The following is a 16,304-nucleotide window of genomic DNA, read 5'->3' as shown; positions in this document are numbered from 1 at the left end:
CTATTGTGTTCTCCCTCATAATTTAGAGAATAATGCCTATAAACCCCCAAATACAAGCTACTTGATCAAAAATGAAGTAATTCAAGAAGGAAATCTAATTAAAATATCAATAAGGTAGAATTAGCAGTGGAAGGGAAGCTCCTAATAGGGTGAAATGTCTCAACATCTACGCATAAATATTCCCAAATGTTGATTCAGCATTCAGTGTTTTCAAAAGTCTTAAAATACCGAACAGATGCGCCTTCAAAATTCAGCCAACTACATTATCAATTTGGCACTAATTTATTCTTTTCTTCCCTGTTCACAGTGAGAGATGGGTTTGGGGGAATATGAATGCAAGGTAACTGAGCTCCCAAACTAGCCATCCTGAAAAAATGGTTGGGAATCAAAGGGGAAAAGAAATAACAAATGGAAAATGATTTTGCAGAAGGACTTCCTTTATCAAGGAAGATGTTTGCCCACAGCTGCGGTTGAAATACTCATGAATTACTAATGTTTAACAACAGGAAGCAGTCCCATTTGCAGAAAAAATAAAAAAATATATACCTCCTAACTAGCTTTAAAACAAAATGTCAGATACATTATACAAACAAATAGACTATGGGATTTGATCACCTCCTATTTTGGCAGACAGAACATCAACATGCTAAGAATTAAACATTATGCTTTTAGCTCCTATGTGTTTTACTTAAATTGAACCCTTCAACATGGTAAACACGCCTCCTTTTATGCACCAAAATCTACCCTGAGACTCACACAATTTTCTCAATCCCTAATCCCTTTCTACAAGTCTGTAATTCACTCTATTACAATCACTTTCCTATTGTTTGAAATACAATGATGCCCTTGCTTTTTAATATATGCATATTTAATATATGCTTCAGCTTTTCAAGATTCTATTGCAAATAAAAATATAAAAATATTTTATATTTCAAAATATTCCACATAGCTTATTGCTTTCTAGAATTATTTCGATTGTTAATTAAAGGGACTTCTTTCACCTATCTCCTCCCCCCACCAAAAAAACCCACCCCAATCTATTCCCCAACTGCCTATCGGTGACTAAATAAAAATCATTCTATCACAGCAGCAGTGATGGTCATGCCAATTTCACAGTGTGATTGGTGCACTCATTTCATTTTGAAAATGACCCTGCCCTCCATCTGTCTAAACTGTCTGTCCTGTTTTTTCAAGCCAGGCCTCTGGAGCAGCATCAGATGAAATAAGGAGGGAGATAAAGAATAACCTCTTTTCTGCCCAGTTCAGCTGCCGTGCTCACAGATAGGTACCACTGGAAAGAAGAAGGAGAGCTCCAAATAATTCCTGTAGAGATCAAGAAATTTGATGGAAAATAAATCATCCTTCTAGTTTTCATACAATATTTAAGAAGTCATTTAAAAGTGAATGTTTTCATGATGTAAAGACATTTCTGCAAATCAGAAATACTAAATATATAAAAGGATATTCTTGTTTTTGCATTTGTGATCTTACCTTAATAGCAACTTACCCAAGGTCATTTTCCACATGTAAGGATTTTAAAATACTGAACTTAAATTTCCAAGGGACAAAGGTCAGGAAGCCAGCTATCTATGAAGGAGAAGCCATTCACACCCTCTTTATTAGGAGCAGCACTAGTCAGCACACTCCACCAAATGTATCTCACCGGTTTAAGACCTGAAAGATGCATGAGGAGACATGGTTGAAAGATGTCTCAGAATAGAATTATAGTAGTATTACTCAGCTGCTTTTTGTGGGGAACCTGGGTAAGACAGCCCCATTCAACTCTCTGAAATAGGAGGGAGATTGTTCCTCTCTTGATATTGATGCATTGGGAGGCTCAAAATCTGGTTCCACACAGTAAAACACAACTCTGCCAATTCTCAGCATGAGAAAAAGTGCATAAATAAGTACATAAAGTCAGTCATTTTATGAAATGATCAACTGGACACCTAATGAAGTTGCTTCCTTGTGATACTAGATGACTAGTTACTACATGATTCTCACTAGTTACTTTTTAACATCTGCTAGTAGCTGAAATTGAAGATGAAGGTTCAAAATGTACTGTCCAGCATGATCATTTAAATGGAGAGAAAAAAAACCCACTAATGTCCCTCATACACACTTCACACCAAAGACTGGGCCCTTACAAACTTTATAGGAGATTATGGATTAGGTTATTCACCACTCACAATTTCCTATGGAACTTACCTGCTGAACATCATGGCTTAGCTTCTACCTACCTGGGCATGTTTGTAGCCCACAACTTTTCCATCAGTATATACAGATTACAGGATAATTATAGGATTAGAAGTAATCTATGAAAATGAGGCATAATAGAGCGCCATACAATATTATAGTGTTGCTTCTGAAATGTAAATACAGAAAACATTTATGGGAGCAATATCATTGGGCAGTTAATGGACTTGCATTACAGTCTTTAATTATATGGCAAAGACATACGTTTATCTGAATCATATTTACCTTGAGTACTAGGGAGAACAATGAAGATCATAGAAGACATCAGTCTTTTATTGGCAGGGAAAGTTGGAGGACCAGGGCAAAGGATACAGCCAAGTTTAAATGCCTACATATACTCAGTAATATCTGGTTCTTCGTGTGGGGGGTGGGAGAAGCAGGTGGAAATGCTTGGATATATATTTCATCCTAGGAAGTACCAATTAACATTCACAGCACTTCTTCCTTAAGTCAAAAAAAGCACTGGAAACCGCCAGACTCCCAGAGGCGGCAGGACTCTTGTTTTGAAGAAGTGGACATTCAGGAAGGCATGAAAACAATCAACTCTAATTATCCAGAATTCCAGCTTTTCCATCCATTCCTATCATTAAAAAAAAGTGAAGGGGCTGGAGTTGCGGCTTAGTGGTAGAGCACTTGCCTCACAAGTGTGAGGCACTGGGTTCAATCCTAGCACCACATAAAAATAAATAAAGGCATTGAGTCCATACACAACTAAAAAAGAAAGAAAGAAAGTAACAAAAAAAAAAAAAAAAGAAAGAAACTGAAACTACACAAATGGTATACAACACAGTGTGCATGTCTCAAACACTGGAAGGACATTGGGTCCTAAACATTCCTCCATTTCTCCAGATACCCAGGTGACAACGGAGAAAATAACCCTCAATTCAACACCGAAGGGATGTGTAAGCACACAATACATCTTGTGAGCTCTTTTCCTGTTAAGAAACCAAATCAATAAAAGCACAGGAGGAAAGACAGTTCACAGCATAGCCCCCAAAAATTGTATTTGAGGAAGAAACTACCCTTCCCAGAATGCAGCGCGGGCAAGCCTCAGGATGCCGCGCGACTAAAGCTGTGCATGACGGGAAGTGGAGTTTCGGCAGCGGAACGGCCTGAAGAACTTCCTGTCACTTGCCGGATCCTGCTACTCCTCAGTACGGAGCCATCCAAGGCTAAAAGAGAAATTAAGTGACTCCTGTCAGTGCTTCCTTTTTATTGTTAAGGGGCCGGGATAGATTTCCTAACAGACTTCCGCTTCCTGCGAACTTGTTGCCTAGGAAACCAGCAAGCACCTCAATCCAGGCAGTTATGGCGGGGCTAAGCAGCACGCAGATCCCCGACGGGGAGTTCACCGCCGTCGTGTACCGGCTCATCCGCGACTCCCGCTACGCCGAGGCGGTGCAGCTGCTGGGCGCAGAGCTGCAGCGGAGCCCCAGGAGCCGCGCCGGCCTGTCGCTGCTGGGCTACTGCTACTACCGCCTGCAGGAGTTCGCGCTGGCCGCAGAGTGCTATGAGCAGCTGGGCCAGCTGCACCCAGAACTCGAGCAGTACCGCCTGTATCAGGCCCAGGCTCTGTACAAGGCCGGCCTTTATCCAGAGGCCACTCGGGTGGCCTTCCTCCTCCTGGACAATCCCGCCTACCACAGTCGGGTCCTCCACCTGCAAGCCGCTATCAAGTACAGTGAAGGTGACCTGCCAGGGGCCAGGAGCCTGGTGGAGCAGCTGCTGAGTGAGGAAGGGGGAGAAGAGAGTGATGGTCAGGTCAACCTGGGTTGTTTGCTGTACAAGGAGGGACACTATGAAGCTGCCTGTGCCAAGTTCTTTGCGGCCCTGCAGGCTTCAGGCTACCAGCCTGACCTTTCCTACAACTTGGCACTGGCCTATTACAGTAACAGGCACTATGCCCCAGCTCTGAAGCATATTGCCGACATTATTGAGCATGGGATCCGTCAGCACCCAGAGCTTGGTGTGGGTATGACCACAGAGGGCATTGATATTCGCAGTGTTGGCAACACTTTAGTCCTCCACCAGACTGCTCTGGTGGAAGCCTTCAACCTCAAAGCAGCCATAGAATACCAGCTGAGAAACTATGAGATAGCCCAAGAAACCCTCACTGATATGCCACCTAGGGCAGAGGAAGAATTGGACCCTGTGACCCTGCACAACCAGGCACTCATGAATATGGATGCCAAGCCTACAGAAGGGTTTGAGAAGCTACAGTTTCTACTCCAGCAGAACCCCTTTCCCCCAGAGACTTTTGGCAATCTTTTGCTGCTCTACTGTAAATATGAGTATTTTGACCTGGCAGCAGATGTCCTGGCAGAAAATGCCCACTTGACTTATAGATTCCTCACTCCCTATCTCTATGACTTCTTGGATGCCCTGATCACTTGCCAGACAGCTCCTGAAGAAGCTTTCATTAAGCTTGATGGCCTAGCAGGGATGCTGACTGAGCAGCTTCGAAGACTCACCAAACAAGTACAGGAAGCAAGACACAACAGGGATGAAGAAGCTGTCAAAAAGGCAGTGAATGAATATGATGACACTCTTGAGAAATATATTCCTGTATTGATGGCCCAGGCAAAGATCTACTGGAATCTTGAAAATTATTCGATGGTAGAAAAGATTTTCCGCAAATCTGTGGAATTCTGTAATGACCATGATGTGTGGAAGTTGAATGTGGCCCATGTTCTGTTCATGCAGGAGAACAAATACAAAGAAGCCATTGGTTTCTATGAACCCATTGTCAAGAAGCACTATGATAACATCCTGAATGTCAGTGCTATTGTATTAGCTAACCTCTGTGTTTCCTATATTATGACAAGTCAAAATGAAGAAGCAGAGGAGCTGATGAGGAAGATTGAAAAGGAGGAAGAGCAGCTGTCCTATGATGACCCGGACAGGAAAATCTACCATCTGTGCATTGTGAATTTGGTGATAGGAACACTTTATTGTGCCAAAGGAAATTATGACTTTGGTATCTCTCGAGTTATCAAAAGCTTGGAACCTTACAGTAAAAAGCTAGGAACTGATACCTGGTATTATGCCAAAAGATGCTTCCTGTCCTTATTAGAAAACATGTCAAAGCACATGATAGTGCTTCGAGACAATGTTATTCAAGAATGTGTGCAGTTTTTAGAACACTGTGAACTTTATGGCAGAAACATACCTGCTGTTATAGAACAACCTCTTGAAGAAGAAAGAATGCATATTGGGAAGAACACAGTCACATATGAATCTAGACAGTTAAAAGCTTTGATATATGAGATTATAGGATGGAATCTATAGATAATGAATCTTATCATAAAGGCTATTATTTTTATCTCACATTCTGTTTTATCCCTGGTTTTTGGCATCTTTACACTTGCTATATGTTGAACATTGTACATGTTAAAACAACAAGATTCAGCTTTTGTGAAACTTCACATAATATTATTTAATAAAACCTTTTCAAACCTAGAAGGATTTATGAAAAAAATCAAAGCTGAAAGTAGGGGGCATTTACATCTAATAATGTTTGTAATATCTGTGTTCTCTCTGTGTCTTTCACTTTTTTTTTCTACTTATTATATCTTCACAGAGTCTTGTATGACATCACTTTCTCATCCAGGGACTAAGCAGTATTAAGTCCAGAACTGAGTTAATATATAGTTTATCTGGGATTTAAGTCATTTCATGGTTGTGCGTTGTATTCCTTCTTCCAGAATTATATTAAGGTGTATAGCACAGGTTTTGCATAACCTAAGATATTTCAGCAGTTTTGTGATACAGAGGTAATGCTTTTTGTCCAACAACAACAAAAAATGTTGCTAATGTTTTTTTTTTTAGAATGTACAAATTCAGTGGGAAATCTTGTGCCCTAAAAAAATTATGATGCTATGATATGGAGATAATAAAAAATTCACAAAAAATTTGTTTTCTTTTACTCAGTTTCTTCATAACTTTAATAAATGAATGTAAGATGTAATCTTACCATTCACAAATTACTTTTAGTAGCAATGCATAATAGAAGTAGTAGTATTTCTCAATTCCTCCATATTTGTTGCATATTAAGAAATGTTAATGCCAGGCATGTTGGTATACACCTGTGATCCCAGCAGCTCAGGAGGGTGAGACATCAACACAAGATTGAGGCAAGCCTCAGCTACTTACCCTAAACAATTTAGCAAAACCTGATCTTAAAATATTAAAAGGGATGGGGATGTAGTTCAGTGGTTAAGTTCCCCAGGTTAAATCCTTAGTGCCAAAAAATAAAGTCACTTTTTAAAAAAATAAAAGAAATATTAGCACCCAGGTTTCTCTTCTGTAGCTTCTTGGAAAAGGAAAAATATTCCATACTATTACTATGACCTCATCAAATTACTCTCCTATTCATACCACAGATAAAATTGTCCATCAATTGATTTTGAAAACATGTACTACCATTTTGTTCAGTGGATTTCATATCCACAAACTGACAATTGTTTATTCAGGTTTTCAGTGTGATAAAGTATTCATTCTTCTAAGGTTTTTCATTTTTTACAAACCACAAGAGCTTCACTATTTTGTTCAACCCTATGTCCGTTGCTCTTCATAATTGTGAATGCCACTGTATCTGGCATAGACAAGATCAAAAGTATTAAACTGAGTCATGAAATTGCTGGTCTTCAAAGTTTTTGGTCTACAAAATCAGCAGTTTCTCATAGTTTAACCATACAGTATTTTTTGTTTTTTTCTGAAAACAAATATAAGTAGAAAATACTTATAATAAGTAGAAAACAAACAAACAAAAAAACCTAACTATTGCTAAATAATGATGCTTTTTACCTTCCAGAAGGAACCACTTAGCAATTTGGTTACCCAGAAGAAGAATGCCTCCTATAGGTCCTCTATGACCCCTTTAGATGTCCAAATTACATCTGTAGACAATTTGGCTTTGACAACTATTGCATATTTTGTAATTTATGTCATTTTAAAACTGTACTAAGCTGTTCCCATTTCCACAGGCGATGTGATGATTCCATATTTAAAAGAAACACTGACAGGACTTTGTTACATGTTCGAGGAAATTTTAACAGGCCAAAGTGTAAGAAAACTGCAACTTCGCAGTTTCAAGCCCTTCCACCTACCAAAAATTAACTTCCGGAGCACATACACAAAAAGAGTTTCACATACTTCCGGTTCCGGTGGCCTAGTTGCCTAGGAAACCAGCAAGCACCTCAATCCCGGCAGTTATGGCGGGGCTGAGCAGCACGCAGATCCCCGACGGGGAGTTCACCGCCGTCGTGTACCGGCTCATCCGCGACTCCCGCTACGCCGAGGCGGTGCAGCTGCTGGGCGCAGAGCTGCAGCGGAGCCCCAGGAGCCGCGCCGGCCTGTCGCTGCTGGGCTACTGCTACTACCGCCTGCAGGAGTTCGCGCTGGCCGCAGAGTGCTATGAGCAGCTGGGCCAGCTGCACCCAGAACTCGAGCAGTACCGCCTGTATCAGGCCCAGGCCCTGTACAAGACTGGCCTTTATCCAGAGGCCACCCGGGTGGCCTTTCTCCTCCTGGACAATCCCGCCTACCACAGCCAGGTCCTCCGCCTGCAAGCCGCTATCAAGTACAGTGAAGGTGACCTGCCAGGGGCCAGGAGCCTGGTAGAGCAGCTGCTGAGTGAGGAAGGGGGAGAAGAGAGTGGAAGTGAGAATGAGCCTGATGGTCAGGTCAACCTGGGTTGTTTGCTGTACAAGGAGGGACACTATGAAGCTGCCTGTGCCAAGTTCTTTGCGGCCCTGCAGGCTTCAGGCTACCAGCCTGACCTTTCCTACAACTTGGCACTGGCCTATTACAGTAACAGGCACTATGCCCCAGCTCTGAAGCACATTGCCAACATTATTGCCCGTGGTATCCGTCAGCACCCAGAGCTTGGTGTGGGCATGACCACGGAGGGCATTGATATTCGCAGTGTTGGCAACACTTTAGTCCTCCACCAGACTGCTCTGGTGGAAGCCTTCAACCTCAAAGCAGCCATAGAATACCAGCTGAGAAACTATGAGGCAGCCCAGGAAGCTCTCACTGATATGCCACCTAGGGCAGAGGAAGAATTGGACCCTGTGACCCTGCACAACCAGGCACTCATGAATATGGATGCCAAGCCTACAGAAGGGTTTGAGAAGCTACAGTTTCTACTCCAACAGAATCCCTTTCCCCCAGAGACTTTTGGCAATCTTTTGCTGCTCTACTGTAAATATGAGTATTTTGACCTGGCAGCAGATGTCCTGGCAGAAAATGCCCACTTGACTTATAGATTCCTCACTCCCTATCTCTATGACTTCTTGGATGCCCTGATCACTTGCCAGACAGCTCCTGAAGAAGCTTTCATTAAGCTTGATGGCCTAGCAGGGATGCTGACTGAGCAGCTTCGAAGACTCACCAAACAAGTACAGGAAGCAAGACACAATAGAGAGGATGAAGTTGTCATAAAGGCAGTGAATGAATATGATGACACTCTTGAGAAATATATTCCTGTATTGATGGCCCAGGCAAAGATCTACTGGAATCTTGAAAATTATTCGATGGTAGAAAAGATTTTCCGCAAATCTGTGGAATTCTGTAATGACCATGATGTGTGGAAGTTGAATGTGGCCCATGTTCTGTTCATGCAGGAGAACAAATACAAAGAAGCCATTGGTTTCTATGAACCCATTGTCAAGAAGCACTATGATAACATCCTGAATGTCAGTGCTATTGTATTAGCTAACCTCTGTGTTTCCTATATTATGACAAGTCAAAATGAAGAAGCAGAGGAGCTGATGAGGAAGATTGAAAAGGAGGAAGAGCAGCTGTCCTATGATGACCCGGACAGGAAAATCTACCATCTGTGCATTGTGAATTTGGTGATAGGAACACTTTATTGTGCCAAAGGAAATTATGACTTTGGTATCTCTCGAGTTATCAAAAGCTTGGAACCTTACAGTAAAAAGCTAGGAACTGATACCTGGTATTATGCCAAAAGATGCTTCCTGTCCTTATTAGAAAACATGTCAAAGCACATGATAGTGCTTCGAGACAATGTTATTCAAGAATGTGTGCAGTTTTTAGAACACTGTGAACTTTATGGCAGAAACATACCTGCTGTTATAGAACAACCTCTTGAAGAAGAAAGAATGCATATTGGGAAGAACACAGTCACATATGAGTCCAGACAGTTAAAAGCTTTGATTTATGAGATTATAGGATGGAATGTGTAGTTACAGTTACAGCTGGTTTTGCTTTTTATGAAAATTGCTTTGTTATTTATATTTCACACACTTTTTTATTCATCCATTCCAGTTTCATATTGAACTTTGTACTCTCAAAATCGTAATACCAAATTTTAAATTTGCATAAGTTTTCCACTTAATTAATATGGACTTGCAGTGTGAGGTTAATAATTTCTCCATAATCCTGCATCACCAGATTGCCTAAAGTAAATATTACTTCAATGAAATATTTCTATAAGCAAGTAATCCTAAATAGCAGTTGATTTTTAGTTTTGGGCTATTGAAAAGGGTGTCGTATTAACCTATAAACTATTTTGAGTGGGGATCTTTTGGGTCCAGTATTGACTGAAATGTAAAAGGCTATCTCACATATAGATCATTTCTCAAGTCAGCAAATAAAAACAAATTTTTCCCATCTCAGGATAATCTGTTTCTTCAATAAATCTTAACTCTTTACCTATATGCCTCCAGTTTTTAGTCCTTTAACTTTTTAGGTCCTCACAAAGTCCAATTTGGACCTTGTCTAAGCCTTTTTAGAAGTAAAATTTTAAGTAATATTCAGTGACTTAATTTTTCTTCCACAATTTTATTGGTTGGTTCTTAAATTTGATAAGCATCATTTTACTTTCTGCTGTTGGTTTTCCAAAATTGATTTTATCTCCTTGTGAATACTAACAAATATTAAGTGTGGAAGCTTTCCAATGTTTTCACTGTAGGGATAAATAACACTTGAACTAAGGATGAAAAAGACTAAGGCATAAGGTCCAAACCTACAATAGTCTGTATGTCTAAAGAAATTAATTTACATCTTGGGGGCTTATAGTCATTTGTACTACTAGATGCTTTAAGCTCTTTATAATTAGTTTTGCCTATAGCATCTGATTCTGTTGAAGCCATAGAAGAAATTTGTTTTTCTTCTTTTATGATTTGTATATATTAACACATCATTCAGGAAATGGAATATATAACTGCATTTCAAATGACTATTGTATTTTAGTTTACAATAATTGTTAACCCATAAGGTAAATGTTTCTTATGGTAGTGTTAAATACAATAGCATAGTGATTGCTATTAAGAAATTGGGATCTTTGCCCTATTGGAGATTTTGATTGCAACTCCAACTACAAATTTTGAGATGGAAATCCCTATTCTGTACTATGGTTTTGCATAAATTATAAATTTTGTAAATACTTACAAAATTATAGAATTCTTTAACCTCCTCTTTTATATGTCTTGGTTGAAGAAGGGGGAGATTTGTTTTTAATCCTTCCCTAAAATGATAAACCACCCTTCAGGAGTTTTATTGACAGGCTATTATAATGTGCAGCATTCTTGAAATAATTAGAGCCTCTCTTGCCCCTAAGGTGAAGGCCTCCAGCTGCCAGTCTGCCAGATATTTAGAAACAGAAAAACAGGTGAAGTGAAGATGTAATGGTGGTTTACCTACGTGATTTACTTTACAATCCAGCTTACATCTCCTTCATGTCCAAATTTTAGTAGTTAATCAAATGTCTACTGTCATTAACAGAATGGAAGTAATGGATAGCAGAGTGGAAGTAACAGATGCCAGGGCTATTTCTGTAACTAGCTCACCAAATCAAATCATTGGTCTGTACACACTTGTTTTATTTAATAAAAGAAGGATGGGTTGTGTAGACTTTCAAGAAGGACAAAGCCACAGAGAACAGGAGGATGACCTCCAGTTCATAAAGCTTTCTCTTGGAGTATTTTCCTGTCTTCAAGAGTTTATTTAAGAGATAGTAATGTTTACAGCTGCAGAATGTATCACAAGATAAGAAATGAAAAATCTATCTTCTTACCAACCCCCTTTCTTTCCCTTTTTTATCTTCTCTTTTTGTCAATTATAGACACTTCTCTGATAGCTGGCAGTTTAAATAACAACCACATACAAAATATACATACCAATCTTTAGCAATAACAGGTGAGCTAGCTCTATGACTATCAAGGTGACTTTTGAAACCCTTTAACCATGCATTTTTGTAAATTGATTTAACATTTATCAAGAAAAAGTGACTCTCAAATGGGTAAAGCCACTGAAATTTTAAGATGATTCACCAGAAGCACTGGCACTATATAATTTGTAGAACATACTGAACTTTATTTTCATATTTGCAGGAACCGCCATCTTTTTCTTTCAAACTCTTTAAACTTCAGTAGGAAAACAGTGACTAAAATTTTAAAGATGTGCAATATTTTTACTGTTGGAAATGTTCTGTGACATTAGAAATCAAATATATTCAACTTAGAGGACTCTTGCTATTCTATATCCATAACTTTTTACATTGAGAATGTATTAGCCAAAAAGCATTTAATTTATTAGCCATAGGTATAATTCTTAATATTTTCTTGGGAAATGAGTCTTTGCAAGATGATTATACTTTAATCTGCTATTGAGTCTCTTTTGATGCTTAAGTAAATCAGCTACCTTGGATTTGGGCCAAGAATGATCCAGCTCATACTGTAATTCTTCCTAACTAAAACTTCATAATGTGTATATATATTAGGAAAGGAATTGTCTTCACAAGGAACAATGATTAGAAAATAGCATTAAATGTACATTTCTGGCATGAAAGAAACCTTTGTTAGTTTAAGTAGGACTTTCCAATAATTTGATTATAAATATTGTTAGGTAAGCATGTAAAAAGAGCCCAAGTTCTTATTCAAAAGTGAATTTTCCACATTTGTAGAATCAAACATGAAATTATTCATGACTGGATACCTTGGTTCAAAATAACAAATGACTAAAATTGTATGGGCAAATAGAACATAGTAAGGTAAGTAAGAAAGCATTGATTGCTGCTGTTATTTTAAATTATTTTATTAAGAGAAGAAAATGCTTAAGATAAAGGATCCCCATGATTAAAAGTTTCATCAGCACTCTATAAAATTTCTATCAATAGGGTGCCCATAAACTTGTAAGACCCAGAAATAAGTCGTTGGCTGGTTAGTTTTTCTGATCAGAGTCTATTTTTTGAAAACATGACCTCTTAGTCCTAGCTACCAAAGCCATATCCTATAGTTCATGCACTTCATATATGGAAAGGAGAAATATACTTTTGGGAATATATCAATTCCATTTTTAAGTCAGGAAGTATATAATAAGAGATGGTCACATCCTAACATTGTAAAACAAAGAAAATCTCCGGGAATTAGACTATAACAGAAACACTTTGCTGAAAAAGGTTCTTTTGCAAGGCAATACCAGATGTCATATATGCTATTTTTTGTGTGTGTTTATAAGGAAAAACTATTTCATATAGTTAGTATAGCATTTTTGTTTCTAGATCTTTTATTTTTGTATCTATTCATTACCATTGAACTATTTTGACAGACATGCCAGAGAACACAGAAGATGTATACATGATATGGCCAAAATGCTGAAAATAGTTTCAGAAACTATATAGGCTATTTTCCAGATAATAAGCATAAAATTTAAAATAACATGATTGGCAAAATTATAAAATTACTCTTGAAATAATCATGTGAAAAATAAAATGGAAAATAACCAAAGTAATCTTTTACATTGTTTATAGGTATGACCTAAATCAATTTTTATATTATAAATTGAATATTAAGATAAATATCTGGAATGTATCTACAAAGAGATCCTGAACAATAAGGGTTTGAACTAGCTCATTTCTGGATTCATAAAACAGGCTCAGAGAGATAAATGTACTTACCCAAGACCACAGACCCAAAGAGTGACAAAGTTAGAACCAGAATCCTGCATTCTTGCCCAATTCTCATGCTCTTTCTCATATTCCTTCCTTAGGGTTTTTTCCTAAATCATCTTATCAATGCTAATAAGCTTTTCTTTTCCAAGAGCTATGACTTTCACCACTTGCATTGCTGCTGATTACTTAACTGGTGATTTAATAAGTTTTTTTAAGAATACACTTAGCATATTACTGGACTGGCCTCAATTGCACTGTAATTTCTGAAAGTGTGCTGGAGGGGTCTTGAGTGGGTGCTGCGCATTGTTTGCAACAACACAAATTTAACTGCAATACAATATGGGTTAGGAACAAAAATTATTGAATCACCTCTTTGTTTCATCAACTCTTTTTAAAAAGTTGCATTTTAAGAGCCTTCAAGTTAGCAATTTTATTCTCTCCATTACAATTCCTAGCTACCCAAACATGTAAGAACAGCTGTCAGAGGTTTCTCTGAGCCTCAAGTGCTAAGGACTGTGAGGAGAGCCAGCTGTTGCATAAGTATTTATAGCATATTACCAGCTCCACAAAGCTTTACCTTTATTTGCAAAATCCACTTGAGCCAAGCTCTTAAATATTTAGCTTCTTCCCAGAGGTTGACTATTCATTTTAGCTTAGATTTTGGGGAGGAAAAATTAAAAGCAAGCCAAGAACAAGAGAACAGATGGAGTTCCTGTTAACGCTTTCCCCTCTTTGAACTAATAATTCTCAATCCTCACACTACTTTAGAATCAACTGGTGAACTAAAAAATAAAGAGAGATGCCAGAACCCAAACTCTTAAAGATTCTTTTTCAATTTATGGAGATGTAAGTGGACTGTCCAAAACTCCTTCACTGTCATCACTACTTGGTTTACTATGCTTTGCTAAAGGCAAAAGAAACTATATGTGCATTGTCGTAACCATTTCTACAAATGTAACAATTTGTTCTTCCAAATATGGACAACATTTATCTGGTCTCCCTACAAATAAGGATTCCTCCAAATTTGCAATCATATGTGTGCATTTACATATGCATATACGTCTTTTAAGTTTTATTGAAAACATAACAATATTCAATAGTTATGGTGGTTTATAATTGAATAGGCATCCTAATCTGCCCCACCCCCAGATATTTGATCTAAATTGATGATTCTCAGAATTTTTGATTGCACATAAGAAGCACCTGGGAATCTTTTAAAAACTTTTATGCCCCAGTATAGATCTCAGAAGAATTAAAGCAGAGTTTCTGGAAGTGAAATCTAAGTATCAGCATTTTTTTTTCCAACTTTCAAGTGTAGCCAAGGTTGCAAACCACTGGTCTAAACTTATCATCACAATACTCTTTTGTTAATTAGGAATAGTCATGTGGCCAATCCTTATCAAGAAATGAAAAGAAGTCTCCTGGAAGACTGCTGGAAAGGGTTCTTCACCTATTTAAAGAGGAGGGTGTAGGATATTAGAATCTTACTTCTTCATCCAAACATTATTGATCTGAATGTGCTACTACAATTTTATGACTATGAACCAGTTTAAGAGCAAAAATGATTTTGAAGATACCAAAGAAATTGAAAGACAGGATACAAAATCAGCATACAAAAATCAATAGCTTTCCTATACACCAATAATGAATTTGCTAAAAAATAAATAAAGAAAACAATTCCAGTCACAATAGGATAAATCAATTAACTAATTAATTAAAATACCTAGAACTAAATGTAACCAAGGAGGTGAAAGACCTCTACATTGAAAATTACAGAATACTAAAGAAAGAAATCAAAGAAGACTCTAGAAGATGAAAAGATAAAAAGAATTAATGTTGTTTAAATTACTGTAATGAATTATCAACTTGGTTGGATTCAGAGATGCTGGAGATTAAGAAGCTTCTAGGTGTGTTAATGAGGATGTGTCCAGGAATGACTGGCATGTGGGACAGGGAACTGAAGTAGAGACACTCCCTAAGTGTAGGTGGCACCATCCAGTAGGTTGGAGGCTTGGGTGGAAGAAAAGGAAGCAGCGGCACATGGAAGTTCGATTTTTCTTGAATGGGTTCATGAGTGCTGCTGCAATTGCCTGAGAATATCAGACTCTCACTGCTCCTTCACTCTTCCAAAGTGGACTCTACCATTGCTTCTCCAGGGAGTTTCCAGAAGCCTTCAGTCTCAGACTTGGGTAGCATAGTTGATCCCTCTTGTTCTAAGGCATCAGGGACTGTGCATCTTGGACTCTCCAGCCTGCAGAGACCACTGTGGACTTTCCAGCTTCTGGTTGCGTAAGCCAATCTGATAAATCCCCTTTTTATAATCATACCTCCTGTTGGTTCTCTTCCTTTAGAGAACCTGTCTAATATAATTGCAATATTACCAAAAGTGATCGACAGATTCAATGCAATCCCCATCAAAATACCAATGACTTTTTTCACAAAACTACAAAAAATAGTCCTAAAATTCATTTGGAAGAATAAAAGACCCAGAATAGCAAAAGCAATTCTAAGCCAAAGAAGTGGTTTCACAATACCAAACTTTAAATTATACATCAGAGTAAGAAAAACTGCTTGGTATTAGTATAAAAACAGACACATGGATCAATGGAACAGAATAGAAAGCACAGAGACAAATCCACACAAATACAACCATCTGATCTTTGACAAATTCATCAAAAATCTATGTGGAGAAAAGATACCCTTTTTAACAAATAATGCTTGGAAAACTTGGTAAATGTGTGTAGAAAAATAAAACTAGATCTCTATTTCTCTAGGAATTAGACTAGAAACATTGCAGCTGTTGAAGAAAATGTAGGATCAAGAGTCCAACATATAGGCACAGTCAATAACTTCCTCAATAGAACTCTTAAAACTCAGGAAATAATACCAAGAATTAATAATAGTATGACTCAAAAAGCTTATGCACAGCAAAGAAAACTACTAAAAATGTGAAGAGAACCTAGAGAATAAGAAACAATCTTCTGACACAGGATTAATATGTAGAACACGTAAAGAATTGACATAAAAACACCAGAAAAAATAAAATTCAATCAATAAACTGGCAAATGAACTAAATAGCCACTTCCCAAAAGAAGAAATACAAATGGCCAAGAAATACATGAAAAAATGT

The 16,304-nt window shown here is 38.0% G+C and overlaps 2 protein-coding genes across 2 annotated transcripts; both read left to right on the top strand.

Annotated features, from left to right (window-relative positions):
* The first annotated feature begins 3,373 nt into the window (after positions 1 to 3,373).
* On the top strand, positions 3,374 to 6,146 carry LOC308631314 (intraflagellar transport protein 70A). The gene has a single exon (XM_081262388.1). It carries the CDS (start codon positions 3,565 to 3,567, stop codon positions 5,542 to 5,544), a length of 1,980 nt encoding a protein of 659 aa, XP_081118514.1. The 5' UTR covers positions 3,374 to 3,564; the 3' UTR covers positions 5,545 to 6,146.
* A 1,264-nt stretch (positions 6,147 to 7,410) lies between these two features.
* On the top strand, positions 7,411 to 9,467 carry LOC308631295 (intraflagellar transport protein 70B-like; the record flags this gene model as incomplete). The annotated part of the gene is made up of 1 exon (XM_081262366.1): positions 7,411 to 9,467. Exon 1 carries the CDS (start codon positions 7,470 to 7,472, stop codon positions 9,465 to 9,467), a length of 1,998 nt encoding a protein of 665 aa, XP_081118492.1. The 5' UTR covers positions 7,411 to 7,469.
* Positions 9,468 to 16,304: the final 6,837 nt, after the last annotated feature.

Source organism: Spermophilus citellus (assembly GCF_964194105.1).
Source record: "Spermophilus citellus genome assembly, chromosome: 11".
Taxonomy (NCBI): domain Eukaryota; kingdom Metazoa; phylum Chordata; class Mammalia; order Rodentia; family Sciuridae; genus Spermophilus; species Spermophilus citellus.
This window is presented reverse-complemented; position numbering and strand designations above follow the sequence as displayed.

Coding starts and splice junctions, on each gene's coding strand:
- LOC308631314 (XM_081262388.1), top strand. CDS start 3,565: ATGGCGGGGCTAAGCAGCACGCAGATCCCCGACGGGGAGTTCACCGCC.